This window comes from Stenella coeruleoalba, assembly GCF_951394435.1.
Source record: "Stenella coeruleoalba genome assembly, chromosome: 3".
In the NCBI taxonomy this organism is placed as follows: domain Eukaryota; kingdom Metazoa; phylum Chordata; class Mammalia; order Artiodactyla; family Delphinidae; genus Stenella; species Stenella coeruleoalba.
The window spans coordinates 28,669,885-28,687,066 of NC_137148.1; the positions used below are offsets into that span (position 1 = coordinate 28,669,885).

General features: G+C 40.8%; 1 protein-coding gene across 2 annotated transcripts in view; it reads right to left on the reverse strand.

Moving 5' to 3' along the window:
• The window catches only part of AGXT2 (alanine--glyoxylate aminotransferase 2), a gene marked incomplete at its 5' end in the record, with an annotated part of 44,125 nt that overhangs the window by 12,924 nt on the left and 14,019 nt on the right, over positions 1 to 17,182 (reverse strand). For both annotated transcript variants that reach the window (XM_079918017.1, XM_079918016.1), the window contains 6 exons: positions 7,020 to 7,112; positions 7,682 to 7,782; positions 11,924 to 12,017; positions 12,705 to 12,798; positions 13,426 to 13,520; positions 15,024 to 15,147. In XM_079918017.1, the coding sequence (XP_079774143.1) occupies positions 7,020 to 7,112; positions 7,682 to 7,782; positions 11,924 to 12,017; positions 12,705 to 12,798; positions 13,426 to 13,520; positions 15,024 to 15,147 (601 nt within the window). The remainder of the gene's footprint in view (positions 1 to 7,019; positions 7,113 to 7,681; positions 7,783 to 11,923; positions 12,018 to 12,704; positions 12,799 to 13,425; positions 13,521 to 15,023; positions 15,148 to 17,182) is intronic.

Sequence of the window (17,182 nt, forward strand, 5' to 3'; positions counted from 1 at the left end):
CTTCTCAGGCTTCCTGATTATTTTCTTGCTCTCTCCAGGGTGCTGCTGCAAAGGCAGATGTTGGGGGTTACAATTAGACGAGAGTGAACAACGTAGGAGAAGAGCTTAGACGTGGGAGTCAGACAGACATGGGCTCGAATCCTGGGTCTCCGACTTCCTAGTTACGGGCCTCTGGACAAGCTGATGAATTTGCCCAAATGAGATAACATAGGAAGAGTTCATGGCAAATCCATCCATTTTGCCTTTCTGCCTATCTTAATTTTTCACTTCATCTATCAAAGTACCATCAATGAATGGTGAAAGATCAGACTGCTTGGACAACACGTGAAATTATGTAGGACCATAAACCGTGTTTAGCCACCTAAGAAGTATCAGTTCCACAGAATCTTTTAGTTGAACAGAGATGATTCATTCTTTTTTTTTTTTTTTTTTTTGGCGGTACGCGGGCCTCTCACTGTTGTGGCCTCTCCCGTTGCGGAGCGGCTCCGGATGCACAGGCTCAGCGGCCATGGCTCATGGGTCCAGCCGCTCTGCGGCATGTGGGATCTCCCCAGACTGGGGCACGAGCCCGCGTCCCCTGCATCGGCAGGCGGACTCTCAACCACTGCGCCACCAGGGAAGCCCACATGTGTCTTTTTGAATTATGTTTTTCTCTGGGTATATGTCCAGTAGTGGGATTTCTGGATCATGTGGTAATTCTATTTTCAGTTTTTTAAGGAAGCTCCATACTCTTCTCCATAGTGGCTGTATTAATTTACATTCCCACCAACAGTGCAAGAGGGGTCCCTTTTCTCCGTATCCTCTCCAGCATTTGTTGTTTGTAGATTTTCTGATGATGCCCATTCTAACTGGTGTGAGGTGATACCTCACTGTAGTTTTGATTTGCATTTCTCTAATAATTAGTGATGTTGAGCAGCTTTTCATGTGCTTCTTGGCCATCTGTATGTCTCCTTTGGAGAAATGTCTGTTAAGGTCTTCTGCCCATTTTTGGATTGGGTTGTTTGTTTTTTTTGATATTGAGCTGCATGAGCTGTCTATATATTTTGGAGATTAATCCTTTGCCCATTGATTCATTTGCAAATATTTTCTCCCATTCTGAGGGTTGTCTTTTCACCTTGTTTATGGTTTCCTTTGCTGTGCAAAAGCTTTGAAGTTTCATTAGGCCCCGTTTGTTTACTTCTGTTTTTATTTCCATTTCTCTAGGAGGTGGGTCAAAAAGGATCTTGCTGTGATTTATGTCAAAGAGTGTTCTTCCTATGTTTTCCTCTAAGAGTTTTATAGTGTCCAATCTTACATTTAGGTCTGTAATCCATTTTGAGTTTATTTTTGTGTATGGCGTTAAGGAGTGTTCTAATTTCATTCTTTTACATGTAGCTGTCCAGCTTTCCCAGCACCACTTATTGAAGAGACTGTCTTTTCTCCATTTTATATCCTTGCCTCCTTTGTCATAGATTAGTTGACCATAGGTGCGTGGGTTCATCTCTGGGCTTTCTATCTTGTTGCATTGATGTATGTTTCTGTTTTTGTGCCAGTACGTATTGTCTTGATTACTGTAGCTTTATAGTATAGTCTGAAGTCAGGGAGTCTGATTCCTCCAGCTCTGTTTTTTTCCCTCAAGCCTGCTTTGACTATTCAGGGTCTTTTTTGTCTCCATACAAATTTTAAGATATTTTGTTCTACTTCCGTAAAAAATGCCATTGGTAATTTCCTAGGGATTGCATTGAATCTGTAGATTGCTTTGGGTAGTATAGTGATTTTCGCAATTGATTCTTCCAATCCAAGAACATGGTATGTCTCTCCATCTGTTGGCATCATCTTTAATTTCTTTCATCAGTGTCTTATAGTTTTCTGTATACAGGTCTTTTGTCTCCCTAGGTAGGTTTATTCCTAGGTATTTTATTCTTTTTTGCAATGGTAAATGGGACTGTTTCCTTACTTTCTCTTTCAGAATTTTCATCATTAGTGTATAGGAATGCAAGAGATTTCTGTGCATTAATTTTGTATCCTGCTACTTTACCAAATGCATTGATTAGCTCTAGTAGTTTTCTGGTGGCATCTTTAGGATTCTCTATGTATAGTATCATGTCATCTCCAAACAGTGACAGTTTTACTTCTTCTTTTCCAATTTGCATTCCTTTTATTTCTTTTTCTTTTCTGATTGCCATGGCTAGGACTTCCAAAACTATGTTGAATAATAGTGGTGAGAGTGGACAACCTTGTCTTGTTCCTGATCTTAGAGGAAATGGTTTCAGTTTTTCACCATTGAGAATGATGTTTGCTGTGGGTTTGTCATATATGGCCTTAATTATGTTGAGGTAGGTTCCCTCTGTGCCCACTTTCTGGAGAGTTTTTATCATAAATGGGTGTTGAATGCTGTCGAAAGATTTTTCTGCATCTATTGAGGTGATCATATGGTTTTTCTTCTTCAATTTGTTAATATGGTGTATCACATTGATTGAGTTGTGTATATTGAAGAATCCTTGCACCCCTGGGATAAATCCCACTCGATCATGGTGTATGATTCTTTTCATGTGTTGTTGGATTCTGTTTGTTAGTATTTTGTTGAGGATTTTTGCATCTATATTCATCAGTGATATTGGTCTGTAATTTTCTTTTTTTGTAGTATCTCTGTCTGGTTTTGGTATCAGAGTGATGGTGGCCTCATAGAATGAGTTTGGGAGTGTTCCTTCCTCTGCAAATTTTTGGAAGAGTTTGAGAAGGATGGGTGTTAGCTCTTCTCTAAATGTTTGATAGAATTCACCTGTGAAGCCATCTGGTCCTGGACTTTTGTTTGTTGGAAGATTTTTAATCACAGTTTCAATTTCATTACTTTTGATTGGTCTGCTCATATTTTCTATTTCTTCCTGGTTCAGTCTTGGAAGGTTATACCTTTCTAAGAATTTGTCCATTTCTTCCAGGTTGTCCATTTTATTGGCATAGAGTTGCTTATAGTAGTCTCTTAGGATGCTTTGTATTTCTGCCATGTCTGTTGTAACTTCTCCTTTTTCATTTCTAATTTTATTGATTTGATTCCTCTCCCTCTTTTTCTTGATGAGTCTGGCTAATGGCTTATCAATTTTTTTAATCTTCTCAGAGAACCAGCTTTTAGTTTTATTTATCTTTGCTATTGTTTTCTTTGTTTCTATTTCATTTATTTCTGCTCTGCTCTTTATGATTTCTTTCCTTTTGCTAACTATGGGTGTTGTTTGTTCTTCTTTCTCTAGTTCCTTTAGGTGTAAGGTTAGATTGTTTATTTGAGTTGTTTCTTATTTCTTGTGGTAGGCTTGTATAGCTATAAACTTCCTTTTTAGAACTGCTTTTGCTGCATCCCATAGGTTTTGGATTGTCTTGTTTTCATTGTCATTTGTCTCTAGGTATTTTTTGATTTCCTCTTTGATTTCTTCAGTGATCTCTTGGTTATTTAGTAACATATTGTTTAGCCTCCATGTGTTTGTGTTTTTTACATTTTTTCCCCCTGTAATTCATTTCTAATCTCATAGGGTTGTGGTCAGAAAAGATGCTTGATATGATTTCAATTTTCTTAAATTTACTGAGGCTTGATTTATGATTCAAGATGTGATCTATCCTGGAGAATGTTCCGTGCCCACTTGAGAAGAAAGTGTAATCCGCTGTTTTTGGATGTAATGTCCTATAAATATGAATTAAATCTATCTGGTCTATTGTGTCATTTAAAGCTTGTGTTTCCTTATTTATTTTCATTTTGGATGATCTGTCCATTGGTGTACATGAGATGTTAAAGTCCCCCACTGTTATTGGGTTACTGTAAATTTCCTCTTTTATAGCTGTTAGCAGTTGCCTTATGTATTGAGGTGCTCCTTTGTTGGGTGCATATATATTTATAATTGTCATATCTTTTTTGTGGATTGATCCCTTGATCATTATGTAGTGTCCTTCCTTGTCTCTTGGAACATTGTTTATTTTAAAATCTATTTTATCTGATATGAGTATTGCTATTCCAGCTTTCTTTTGATTTCCATTTGCATGGAATATCTTTTTCCATCCCCTCACTTTCAGTCTGTATGTGTTCCTAGGTCTGAAGTGGGTCTCTTGTAGACAGCGTATATATGGGTCTTGTTTTTGTATCCATTCAGCAAGCCTGTGTCTTTTGGTTGGAGCGTTTAATCCATTCACGTTTAAGGTAATTATCGATATGTATGTTCCTATGACCATTTTCTTAATTGTTTTGGGTTTGTTTTTGTAGGTCCTTTTCTTCTCTTGTGTTTCCCACTTAGAGAAGTTCCTTTAGCATTTGTTGTAGAGCTGGTTTGGTGCTGCTGAATTCTCTTAGCTTTTGTTTGTCTGTAAAGCTTTTGATTTCTCCATTGAATCTGAATGAGATCCTTGTCAGGTAGAGTAATCTTGGTTGTAGGTTCTTTCCTTTCATCACTTTAAGTATATCATGCCACTCCCTTCTGGCTTGTAGAGTTTCTGCTGAGAAATCAGCTGTTAACCTTATGGGAGTTCCGTTGTATATTATTTGTCATTTTTCCCTTGCTGCTTTCAATAATTTTTCTTTGTCTTTAATTTTTGCCAATTTAATTACTATGTGTCTTGGTTTGTTTCTCCTTGGGTTCATTCTGTATGGGACTCACTGCGCTTCCTGGACTTGGGTGGCTGTTTCCTTTCCCATGTTAGGGAAGTTTTTGACTGTAATCTCTTCAAATATTTTTCTTGGGTCCTTTCTCTCTCTCTTCTCCTTCTGGGACACCTATAATGCAAATGTTGTTGCATTTAATGTTGTCCCAGAGGTCTCTTAGGCTGTCATCATTTCTTTTCATTCTTTTTTCTTTATTCTGTTCTGCAGCAGTGAATTCCACCATTCTGTCTTCCAGGTCACTTATCCCTTCTTCTGCCTCAGTTATTCTGCTATTGATTCCTTCTAGTGTAGTTTTCATTTCAGTTATTGTATTGTTCATCTCTGTTTGTTTGTTCGTTAATTCTTCTAGGTCTTTTAAAGACATTTCTTGCATCTTCTCGATCTTTGCCTCTATTCTTTTTCCGAGGTCCTGGATCATCTTCACTATCATTATTCTGAATTCTTTTTCTGGAAGGTTGCCTATCTCCACTTCATTTAATTGTTTTTCTGGGGTTTTATCTTGTTCCTTCATCTGGTGCATAGCTCTCTGCCTTTTCATCTTGTCTATCGTTCTATGAATGTGGTTTTTGTTCCACAGGCTGCAAGATTGTAATTCTTCTTGCTTCTGCTGTCTGTCCTTTGGTGGATGAGTCTATCTACTCTTCTGTCATTCTTGAGAGTCAGGTTTACCCAGTGGTTAGTGTGGTCTTGGCTTAGTGTGGTTTGAATTCTGGCTCTGTCCCTACTAACTGCATGATCTCAACAGGCAAATTAACCATGTTGGACTTCAATTCACTCATCTGTAAAATGGGCATAATTACAACTGGACACTCCTTACAGAACCGTGATGAATATTAACTTAGTTGTTACATACAAAGCATTATGAACAGTGCCTGACACTTACTAAGTGCTCAGAAATTTCTAGCTATTATCTTTACCTACTCATTAGGACAGTCCTTCTGAAGGTCACCCTGTGTTAGTTTCCAATTAGGTTGTTGAAAATGATAAAAACATATACCGTAGGAAATTCTGAAATCCATTAGTTTCTTTGAATTCAATCTACCTTCCCGCTAATTAATCCAATGGTGGCAGCTTCACTGTGGCTGATTCCAAAGGTTAAAGCTTATTCTCTTCACCAGTGTAGCTAATTATAAACTGACTGAATAGACTTTTCTTCTTTTAATAGCAGATTAACTTTCTTCAGGACTTTGGTTCACTTCCCCTAAACTTGTATGGGCAGGATGGGAAAGGGAGGATGGACACAACAGGAGGAGCTGGCCCACGCTTCTCTGTGCAATGCCCGGGGGTCATCCAGTTCATCTGGGGATCACAGAGACCTGGCTGCACAGGAGGAAACTGCAAAAGAATTCTGCTGAGGGGGCAGCCCATTGTCCCCTATAGGGGATGTTTTAGTTGAAGAAAACTGTTTAGGCAAAGATGGCAGGACTGAAACAGGTATGAATCATTCAAGTTCTCCACCTGTTTTTTGTGGTCTAACCACTTGTTAGAATCAGGACCCAGAAATGATTCAGGAGCACTTTGGAGGCTGTGGCGACTACCCTCTGGTCTTTTGATCTCCATTGCTATTCTCAGGAGGCAGAAGACCAGATACACTCCAATAAGGGGTGTGATTATAATGTAAATTAATCCCTTTAGGAAAGACACAGGCTACAGCTCACAGAGCCCATGGATTTTATTCCCTTAAAGTGTCCCCTTAGAGAGACTGTATGATTATTCCAACAATGTTGCCATAACTATTTTAGAATTTACTTTTTGGAACTACTTAAAATTTTTTTTAGATTTTTTTGGCCATGCAGCACAGCATGTGGGATTTTATTTCCCAGACCAGGGATTGAACCCATGACCCTGCAGTGGAAGCGTGGAGTCCCAACTACTGGACCACCAGGGAAGTCCCTGGAACTACTCTTTGAATATCTATGATGGTGGCCCTCTTCTAACTTAGAGGTGGGACCTTTTCTTTTTAAGTATGATTTCCAAACAAATTTTGTTATTAAGGTAAGATGAATGCTTCCAGACTGGTTAATATTATTTTGACAAAAATTAAGATGAAAACTTGGTTATGAGATTAAACTAAGGTTAAGCTGCTCCTGACATGCACTCCCCAAAAGGAATTTTAAAAGTATGTTGAGGAATGGCAGCATCACCTATGCCTGTTAACAATTTATTTGATAGACTTCAATTTGGATGTTTAAGTTCTGTTGTACTTGATTAAATGGACAAACTAATCCAATAACGAACTAACCAGTCAACTAGCCAAAGCTTCATTAACTTATACCCAAGTCTTGGAATCCCCAGAGTGGTTGCTTTCTGCCTGGACCACAGAGGAGGGTTTAAAGAAGTTTCTCCTTGTGCTTTTCCTGTCCCGGCTGCACTGAATCGCACCTATTCCATGACCACTCACTTCATCTGCGATGCACACGCCTCCCCACTCACGAACCAGCTCGAAGGCTTCCTTTAGAAACCCCTTTGGGTACTGGACAACGCCATTCACCCCCTGCAAAAGACCAAACCAAGAAGACTTAGAGTAACAGCACAGCCCTTGAAAGTATTAAAAGAGAATTGAAGATGGATTACGATCAACATTAGCGTTAGTGATACTAGCAATTTTTAAAACAGTCTCTAGAACTATTTCAACTATGGGTGAAAAGAGGGGCCATTACTCTTATGCCATGCCTGCTGAAAAAGGATGCAAACATATTCTTTCCTGAGAGTAGAGGAAAAGTAGATTAGGGGATTTAGTAAGATTATAGAAAGGCTCCCCCTGACAGTGTGGGTGATAAAGAACTAAAAATTGCTGGGCTTGTCTATTTTTACAGATTTAGGGATTCAATAGTTTCATCTATCTCTCTGTTCAGTCTGGGAGTGCAGGAGATGGTTTTTTCAAAGGTCAACTGAAAACCAGCGCCCCCTCATCTTTTTTTTAAGGGGACCAATGGAATGAATGAAGTTTGGAGAGGGACATAGCAGTGGTCACTTAAATAATTTGGAATTCTCTAGAATGTATGAGTTAAAAATCTGATAATTTAGAACTGAGCTCAATTAATGTTTGGTTAATACACTCACTTGAATCGGCTCTGCAAAAAATCCAGCAATTGATTTGGCCACAGAAGTGTTCAGAGTATCTTTGAATTGTTCAATATACTGGTCTTTAGCTTGGCAGCAGTCTGCAACAAACAAACAACAACAACAGAAAACACAGCATTTGAAGATGTGAGAATGGCATCCAGAAGAATGGGGGGGAAACAGGAAAAAAGAAAACAGGACAGTAAATTGAATAGAGTCCCTCAAGATACAGTAAACCAGGATATGAGGATATAGGTTTCTGAATGTTCTGAACATTCTGTCAGAATGACTCATACTTTGTTTCAAGCAGCTAGACTAGCATAGCCACAAAAGCATAAGCAAACCACTTCAGTTGTTTCCACCTGGAGAAGCAATGCTCCAAAGCATCATTGAGTCTGGTATTGATAGCTGTTTTATCTAAGGATACTGATCCTCTCAACAGTGTAGATTTAATTCAAATGTAATTGCTGTGTGGATTTAATCTATTTGGAAATAACCATGTTTACCTTTCATTGTTACTTAATCTGATGTGCAATTTTAAAGCAACAAAGTATCTCAGTCTTTATCGTTAATAAATATGTTTATATAGCAATCAGAATTCAGTCTAAACAGGAATGTACTACAGTCAGATAACTTTCATCCATTATAGCAAGGCAGAGGAAGCTTTCTCCTCTGGAATACCAAAGGTCCAAGATCAAGTACATCCATGTATGACTGAACCTTCAGAATTTTTATCCACACCTGTAATTTGGTTCTAAACAGCATCACATAGTCTCTGAATCTAAACCCACATCCACGGATAGCAGAAGAGATGCAGAGAGAGAGCTGGGTGTGATGGGGGGTTTCTGCTGAAAGCAGTCTGGGAGGCAAGTCACCATCTACCATCATGATGCTTAGAGGCATGGCTGCGATCCTGTCTACTGAAGGCTAGAGATAAGGAATGGAAACCTTCAGTTATGGTCTTCAAAAGTGAACCATAAATATATTTTATATTGAATACTTCAGCTCTTCATTAAAAGTGGGAAAAACATGACCTGGCCCCAAACATACTTTGAGGCTACATGCGATGTTTGGGAAAGCTTGCTTGACAGAGTTACCTGATCTTTAGTTAGCTGGAGTTGAGGGTTGGGGGTTTGAAGAAGGAAGTAATGACATGAATAGCAAACCCAGGAAGTACATTTTTTAGCATCACTTATGTTGCATGATGGGTAGGATATAGTAGACAAATAAATCTGTGCCCCTAGAGGTTGAAATTTCCTATTATTATTAGGAAAGGAAGAGAAAACAACCTAGGATGGCCCTAAAGGGTGAATTAGATATATGTTCAAAGGATATAATTTGGGAATTTAGTAAGATCATTTGTAACTAGAGAAATGAAAGGGTGGAGCAAAATCAACCCTAATGGCTTAAATTTGGACAAAACCAAACCATGGAGAAGGTTTTGCTTGAACCTGCGCTAGATCTTTCATAATTTTCCCCCCCACTGCCCATAAATTCAGTGATGAGAGGTCATCAACTGTCATTGGCTTTTTCCTTCATTTCGCATTTACTTCATTGGCTCGTTGCTGTGGCTTCAGGTCAGGTCGCCTCTGGAGAGAGACTTGGTGCAGTAGTGTCACCATGACAACATCAAGCGAGTGGAGAGAGGATGCTCTCCTGTATGCTATCCAGGCAACGGAGTAGAGAGGGAAGAGTTTTCATTTTAGCTCGTGGTAAAGAGAGAGTTAAGCAGAGTGAGACGCCAAGAAAGAACATTTTTTTTAAGAAAAAGGAAACTTGTCTTGCAAAAGGAGAAAGAGAAATGACATGATCAGTACTAGGTTTGGAACATTTTGGGGTAGTGGGTTGAGAGGTGCTTTTCATCACAAGTTACATCTGAAATTCAGGGACTGGAATGACCAGTGGAAAAGAAAAAATCCTGAGGAGGAGGTGGAGGAAGGGAATGAAATCTACCACAAATATCTATATTAGGCTCAAAAATGGGTGATGACATACTTTTGAGGTGAAAGAAAAGCCCCCAACCAAGACTGGCACCTGGATGTGCCCACTGAATGAACTCTAAGAGGAATGGAGAACTGGAACCTTCTATACTCAGAATAATTCACACTTTGGGATGCATTTATAAACATACATGAATATGCCTTTTTACAGCAAATACCAAACTCTTCTCAGGCCCTAACAGCATCAGAGGAGGCTGAAGTCCCTTTTTTTTTGCGATACGTGGGCCTCTCACTGTTGTGGCCTCTCCCGTTGCGGAGCACAGGCTCCGGACGTGCAGGCTCAGTGGCCATGGCTCACGGGCCCAGCCACTCCGCAGCATGTGGGATCTTCCCGGACCGGGGCACGAACGTGCGCCCCCCGCATCAGCAGGCGGACTCCCAACCACTGCGCCACCAGGGAAGCCCCTGAAGTCCCTTTTTGTATAAAGATATGATATCAGTCTTGTCTCTTGAAGATATGCGTTAAGAAAACAGCTGACTTCAGACGTGCCAAAGATCACAGTTCCGAGAAGCAGAAATGTCTGCCTGTCACTATCATTTAACCTCTAGAGGCCACTAGAGAGATGACCCTGGGGCTCTGGTATATTCCAGTTGGCCTGAGGGAGAGAAGGCCTCAGAGAGGGAGGGACGCAGAGCTGGGAAGGAAGGAAGTGACCATGTCTTGAGGGCTTCTGCCGCTGAAGCTCTGCGCTGGTGCTTTTGACGTCTGTGAGGTTCATCCAACTGATCTTAGTTGTTGGTGCCACGTGGATATGAGATACAGTCATGACTGTACTTGGCATCACTACTGTCTGCCTGCCTCTACAAAAGCTCTCTTCCTTGGTCTCTTGAAGGCCTGGGATGAGGGGCCATGGGAGCAGGTATTGCCGTCTCCATTTCATAGATGAGAAACGGAGGCAAAAGATGGAACTTTGCTTGTAGCTGAGCCACGGTAGGGCTAAAAGTCCAACCCAGGGCTCCTGACTTATGTGTCTCTTCAATCCTGGCCAGCAGAGCAGGAATTATTTTTAAGCCTGGGTTCCTCCTGCTGGCATATGGGTGTGAACAAGGGTGGTCATGGCTGGGGAGTACTGGCTTTGAGGGCAGAAGAATTGGAGTCAAGTCCTAGCTCTCGGCCTCCTAGGTGTGGACGTGTTTCTCCATCTTTAAAATGGAGACTGTGAAAGATAGCTTTAAACTTCCCTATGGTTTTAAGTTCTGTGACTATAACATCTTGTTCTAAAGCTCATTCTTTCATCCTCCTACGTCCGTATTGCCATTATCCCATCTGAATTTTAAGATGACTGTGAATTTTCTTCCTTTCGAAGCTGATTTTTAAGGCTTCCATTTGCATTCTTCCTCTCAGCCCAGTGACACCCTGTTCCATTAAAGATCTCTCAGTTGGAGCGTTTAGTGATTTCCTTCAGCACTGCTTAGGGGCAGCTGTCCAAAGGGTCCTGCACTGGGATGACAAGTGCGAGGTGGACCTTGCTGATGAGCAAAGAACAGATGCTGACGCCTTTACAACTTTTGAAGAGATGTCAGCAGCCTTCAGGAATGGTCTTCTGTTTTTTTTTTTTTTTTTTTGCGGTACGCAGGCCTCTCACTGCTGTGGCCTCTCCTGTTGCGGAGCACAGGCTCCGGACGTGCAGGCTCAGCAGCCATGGCTCATGGGCCCAGCCGCTCGGCGGCATGTGGGATCTTCCCGGACCAGGGCACGAACCCGTGTCTCCTGCATCGGCAGGCGGACTCTCAACCACTGCGCCACCAGGGAAGCCCTGGTCTTCTGTTTTGACAAAGGTTCTCATTTTGGCTGGTACTCTGAGTCCCTGGGGAACTTCCTCATTGGAGTTTTGAGATTTCTAAGTGTTCTTTCCCCTTTCCCCTTCTCCCGTTGGGAATTGGCAAATAATCCCTCAAAAAAACCCTTGTTTTCTTTTAAAATTGGTAGCAGAGCTATTGCTGGGAGAGCTAAGAGAGCGCCTTTAGTGAAGCAGCAGGTGACAGTCTGTTTTTGGCTTAGCTCTGACAGCATGAGATGCTGAGATGAGTTTCCTAACAGGAGATGGATGCTCTGATGGTATAGTGGTCATTGGCATAAGAGGTGTTAGTTCAGTGAGGGGTGATTTCCTAGTTGGATTTGCCTTGGCTTTCCCTTTCCCACTTTTTTGAATCTGTTCACCCAGGAATGGTTCTGCCTCTCTCCACATTCCTTACCCCTCCTGACCTTCCACCATGTGCCTCCCTCCCTGCCCAGCTGGACCTGGTGCACAGCTGCATTTCCTAATTGTTTGCACTGGAGAATCTCGGCAGTGGCTTCCTCCCCAAGGGCCACGGAAAACATCCGGGCACATCGTCTGCAAATGACAAAAGAGGGAGTTTAGCAAGACGTGAACACAAGACAGCCAATTTGGGGCAACCTATGGTGCCAGTTAAGGCAAGAGGGCTTCTTAATTTGATACTAAGATTCCTCCTTTACTCTTCTCCCACTTAGAACAAAAACCTAATATTCTGCTTTGAAGAGATAATTTTTTTTCTTGGCAATCAATTATGAGGGCACTCTACAAAGCAAACTGATTTCAGTGTCAGCCTGGAAACAATTTGCTCAAGAGTTTGGTCGGTAAGGGCATCTGAAAGAATAAGAATAATTAGGTATCTGATTCTGGTGCTGAAAATGTGGAAACAGTGAGTGAGAACAGAAGGTGAGTACAGGGATGACTCTATGGAAATTTTATGCATTCAAGGCTCTGGGAAGTTATTTCAGTGCATTTATTTGCAGTTGACTTGATTTTATTTAAAAGCAAAAGAAAACTAAAAAAATCTCTGTCATTAATTATTACTCACACTCTGAAGGTCTTCCTAAGAAACATTTCCCTTAAATGGTCTTTAATTCGATTAAGTCAAATTGAGCCCCTGATTCATTATAGTTATGTAATATAAGCTAATTTGTATGAGTTTCTAGTCCTAATGCCTGGAAAATCTGATAAATGATTCCACACACCCAGGAGTTTTTAGAGAAATATGACAAAAATCTCAAAACTTACGGATTGGCAGCCCATCCCACTGGGGAGTTCCATTTTGTAGAACCCTACATTTGTCAAGCCAAGTGTGTAAGGACTGCATCCATGGTAGGCTCCTCTGCAGAGAGAGAACAGTGGGAGGACTGGGTTAAGTTTACTTTTCTATGATCACTGGCCTGTGGAACACTGGGTAGGACAAAAAAGGAAGTCCATGTAGGCTATTCAGGTTATGGCTCCTTACCATAAGCAGAGATGAAAGTGGGCCCAGTGTCATAGGGCAAAGTCATGAGCTTCTGGGGGTGCAGACCAATCGTTCACTATTTGGCATAGGTCATAGTCAATGCCATACCTTTTTTTAACTTTTATTTTTTAAAATTTTAATCTTTAATTTTTCTCTTATATTGGAGCATAGTTCATGAAAAACGTTGTGTGTTAGTTTCTGTACCACATCTTTAAAGTGAAAAAGCTGTCATGTCACCTTCTTTTTAATTCCAGAGGAGAATCTATGACAAAACTGGGACTCCAAACTCTTGGTTACCTCGGTCAGGGACCCCTACCTTGGATCAGGCCAATTTGGATGGTGTTATCCAGACATAAAATTCATTTGACTGACCCTACCCTAAAATCTAAAATTAGAAAAACACCCCAGGAAAGCCCCTCTCCTGCTTTAGGCTATATTTTAAAGATAAACATGTAATATTGGGGTGAGTCAATGTTAAAGTTGAATGTTCCAAGGTGTGGTTACCTGAAAGAAATGATATCTGTGTTATTTGAGTGTGCTCTGGCCATCAGCATGGCTAGGTCATTGGCTTCTGAGCCACTGTTCATCAGGAAAATGACCTGGAGAAAAAAAAAGACACATGGTCATGAGACACATGATTACCCAATTCATTCGATATTGTTAAAAACAGTGTATCCCAGCCTCTGATTATTAAGGAGAGTTCCCTTCGTACCAGCAGTCCCGTCATTGAATTACTATATTAATTCTACAGCTATTCACTTAGCAGCTGCTAAGCACTAGAGATACAAAAATGACTAAGGGATTGTCGGAGTTGTGAAATATTCCAGATTTTCATTGGTTTTACCTGATTCTCTGCAAAGTGCTAAGATGGAGAGACTTGCTGAGACATACAGTGGTTAGTGGCTGAGGGGCTCTGAGGACCAGGTCTCTTGGTTCTTGAACCTGGACTGCCCCACCTGATTCTGAAGGCTTGAGACAAGGCAGGCTCCCAGAGGAGCCTGTTCGGTGTTTGTGAATGTTAAAACAAACGAGCAACAAACAAAAAAAGTGCAGCTCATCCTGGTTGAAAGAAAGGGGAGAACTGAAGGGTACTGGATCCTCCAGGCTCGGGGACTGGAAGGCCAGGGCTGTGCCCTTGCAGGCTTCCTCGTCTCTACTCATCCATGAGTATGTCTGCCCTGAACTGAGGTTGCAGCGCTTGCAACGTCCTCCATCTCTTGTAGATAACATAGTAAATATGGTGCCTAAATAATACAGGAAGATGATCATAATAACTAACACCAGGTACGGCGCACTGTTCTAAATATGTATTAACTCATTGAATCCTGAAATGAAAACCTTGGCCAACATTTTAACATCTCAATTCAATCATTAATTCAATGATTCAATGATTAATTAATCATTAATCGTTAAAAAATTCAATATTTCAGACGCAGAAAAACATCTCATTTAGCAAAAATATCAAAGTGCATCTCAGACCAAATGAACTTAATTGTATATTAATTTTCTAAAAAAATGGCTCCACTCTTTGTTAAAGAAGAATGGTTAACCAACAAGGACCTACTGTGTAGCACAGGGAACTCTGCTCAATATTATGTAACAACCTAAATGGAAAAAGAATTTGAAAAAGAATAGATACATGGTTATGTATAACTGAATCACTTTGCTGGACGCCTGAAACTAACACAACATAGTTAAGCAACTCTACTCCAGTATAAAATAAAAAGTTTTTTTAAAAAAGAAGAAATTCCAATGACTTTGCAGAGGGGCTGTGGAGCAAAGAGATGAAAACTTCCTGAGGAACACAGAGGAGAGTGTCAGGAAGCCTGGGGCTCCCGCTAAGTGATTTCTGCAAAGACGTGGCGGTGAGGAGAGTGACCAAGGAGAGGCAGATGTTTGGAACTGATGAAGTGAACATCGGCTGGTTTCACCAGTAATTCATCAATTCCTTTCTTCTCCTAGAGTGCTTTCCGATATGGCCACTAGCGCACTCATTTTGGATGTTCAAAGAACAGACCTGATTCCCACCCATACTCTCATTTCCTAAGCCAGCTTCCCTGAGATCATGAGACTCCTATCCCTTTGAACTGGAAGCATCAGACCTTCAGAGGTTCAGGAAGAAGCGCTGAAAGCTTCTCTGCATATTCGTGGATCGGAGGGTGGAAGAAAACGGCACTTGTGTGCCACAGGCGGCCAAGCTGCTTTTGTGCCACTGCGTTTACTTTCCTGGACAAACAGAAGAGCAGAGTTACCCACAGTGCCAGCGGGCATGTCCCTCCCAACACAACACAGGCCATTGAACTCAAACCCACGGCTATTTCTCAAAGAGTTTCAAGAGGCTGATTTCATCCCCACACAAGAAAGAGTTTCTCTAACCACCAGAGGTATCTGGCAATGGGATATGTTGCCTCAAAATGTAATGAATTCCTCACCAAGAGGAGTGTTCAAAAGGAGACTTATGCGCTGGGGATTTTATTTTATTTATTTATTTTTAACATCTTTATTGGAGTATAATTGCTTTACAATGGTGTGTTAGTTTCTGCTTCACAACAAAATGAATCAGTTATATATATACATATGTTCCCATATCTCTTCCCGCTTGCGTCTCCCTCCCTCCCACCCTCCCTATCCCACCCCTCCAGGTGGTCACAAAGCACCAAGCTGATCTCCCTGTGCTATGCGGCTGCTTCCCACTAGCTATCTATCTTACGTTTGGTAGTGTATATTTGTCCATGCCTCTTTATCGCTTTGTCACAGCTCACCCTTCCCCCTCCCCATATCCTCAAGTCCATTCTCTAGTAAGTGTGTGTCTTTATTCCTGTTTTACCCCTAGGTTCTTCATGACATTTTTTTTTCTTAAATTCCATGTGTATGTGTTAGCATACAGTATTTGTCTCTCTCTTTCTGACTTACTTCACTCTGTATGACAGATTCTAGGTCTATCCACCTCATTACAATAGCTCAATTTCGTTTCTTTTTATGGCTGAGTAATATTCCATTGTATATATGTGCCACATCTTCTTTATCCATTCATCCGATGATGGACACTTAGGTTGTTTCCATCTCTAGGCTATTGTAAATAGAGCTGCAATGAACATTTTGGTACATGACTCTTTTTGAATTATGGTTTTCTCAGGGTATATGCCCAGTAGTGAGAATGCTGGGTCATATGGTAGTTCTATTTGTAGGTTTTTAAGGAACCTCCATACTGTTCTCCACAGTGGCTGTATCAACTTACATTCCCACCAACAGTGTAAGAGGGTTCCCTTTGCTCCACACCCTCTCCAGCATTTATTGTTTCTAGATTTTTTGATGATGGCCATTCTGACTGGTGTGAGATGATATCTCATTGTAGTTTTAATCTGCATTTCTCTAATGATTAGTGATGTTGAGCATTCTTTCATGTGTTTGTTGGCAGTCTCTATATCTTCTTTGGAGAAATGTCTATTTAGGTCTTCTGCCCAGTTTTGGATTGTGTTGTTTGTTTTTTTGTTATTAAGCTGCATGAGCTGCTTATAAATTTTGGAGATTAATCCTTTGTCAGTTGCTTCATTTGCAAATATTTTCTCCCATTCTGAGGGTTGTCTTTTGGTCTTGTTTATGGTTTCCTTTGCTGTGCAAAAGCTTTGAAGTTTCATTATGTCCCATTTGTTTATTTTTGGTTTTATTTCCATTTCTCTAGGAGGTGGGTCAAAAAGGACCTTGCTGTGATTTATGTCATAGAGTGTCCTGCCTATGTTTTCCTCTAAGAGTTTGATAGTTTCTGGCCTTACATTTAGGTCTTTAATCCATTTTGAGCTTATTTTTGTGTATGGTGTTAGGGAGTGATCTAATTTCATACTTTTACATGTAGCTGTCCAGTTTTCCCAGCACCACTTATTGAAGAGGCTGTCCTTTCTCCACTGTACAATCCTGCCTCCTTTATCAAAGATAAGGTGACCATATGTGCATGGGTTTATCTCTGGGATTTCTATCCAGTTCCATTGATCTATATTTCTGTTTTTGTACCAGTACCATACTGTCTTGATTACTGTAGATTTGTAGTATAGTGTGAAGTCAGAAAGCCTGATTCCTCCAGCTCCGTTTTTCATTCTCAAGATTGCTTTGGCTGTTCGGGGTCTTTTGTGTTTCCATGCAAATTGTGAAATTTTTTGTTCTAGTTCTGTGAAAAATGCCAGTGGTAGTTTGGTAGGGATTGCATTGAATCTGTAGATTGCTTTGGGTAGAAGATTCATTTTCACAATGTTGATTCTTCCAATCC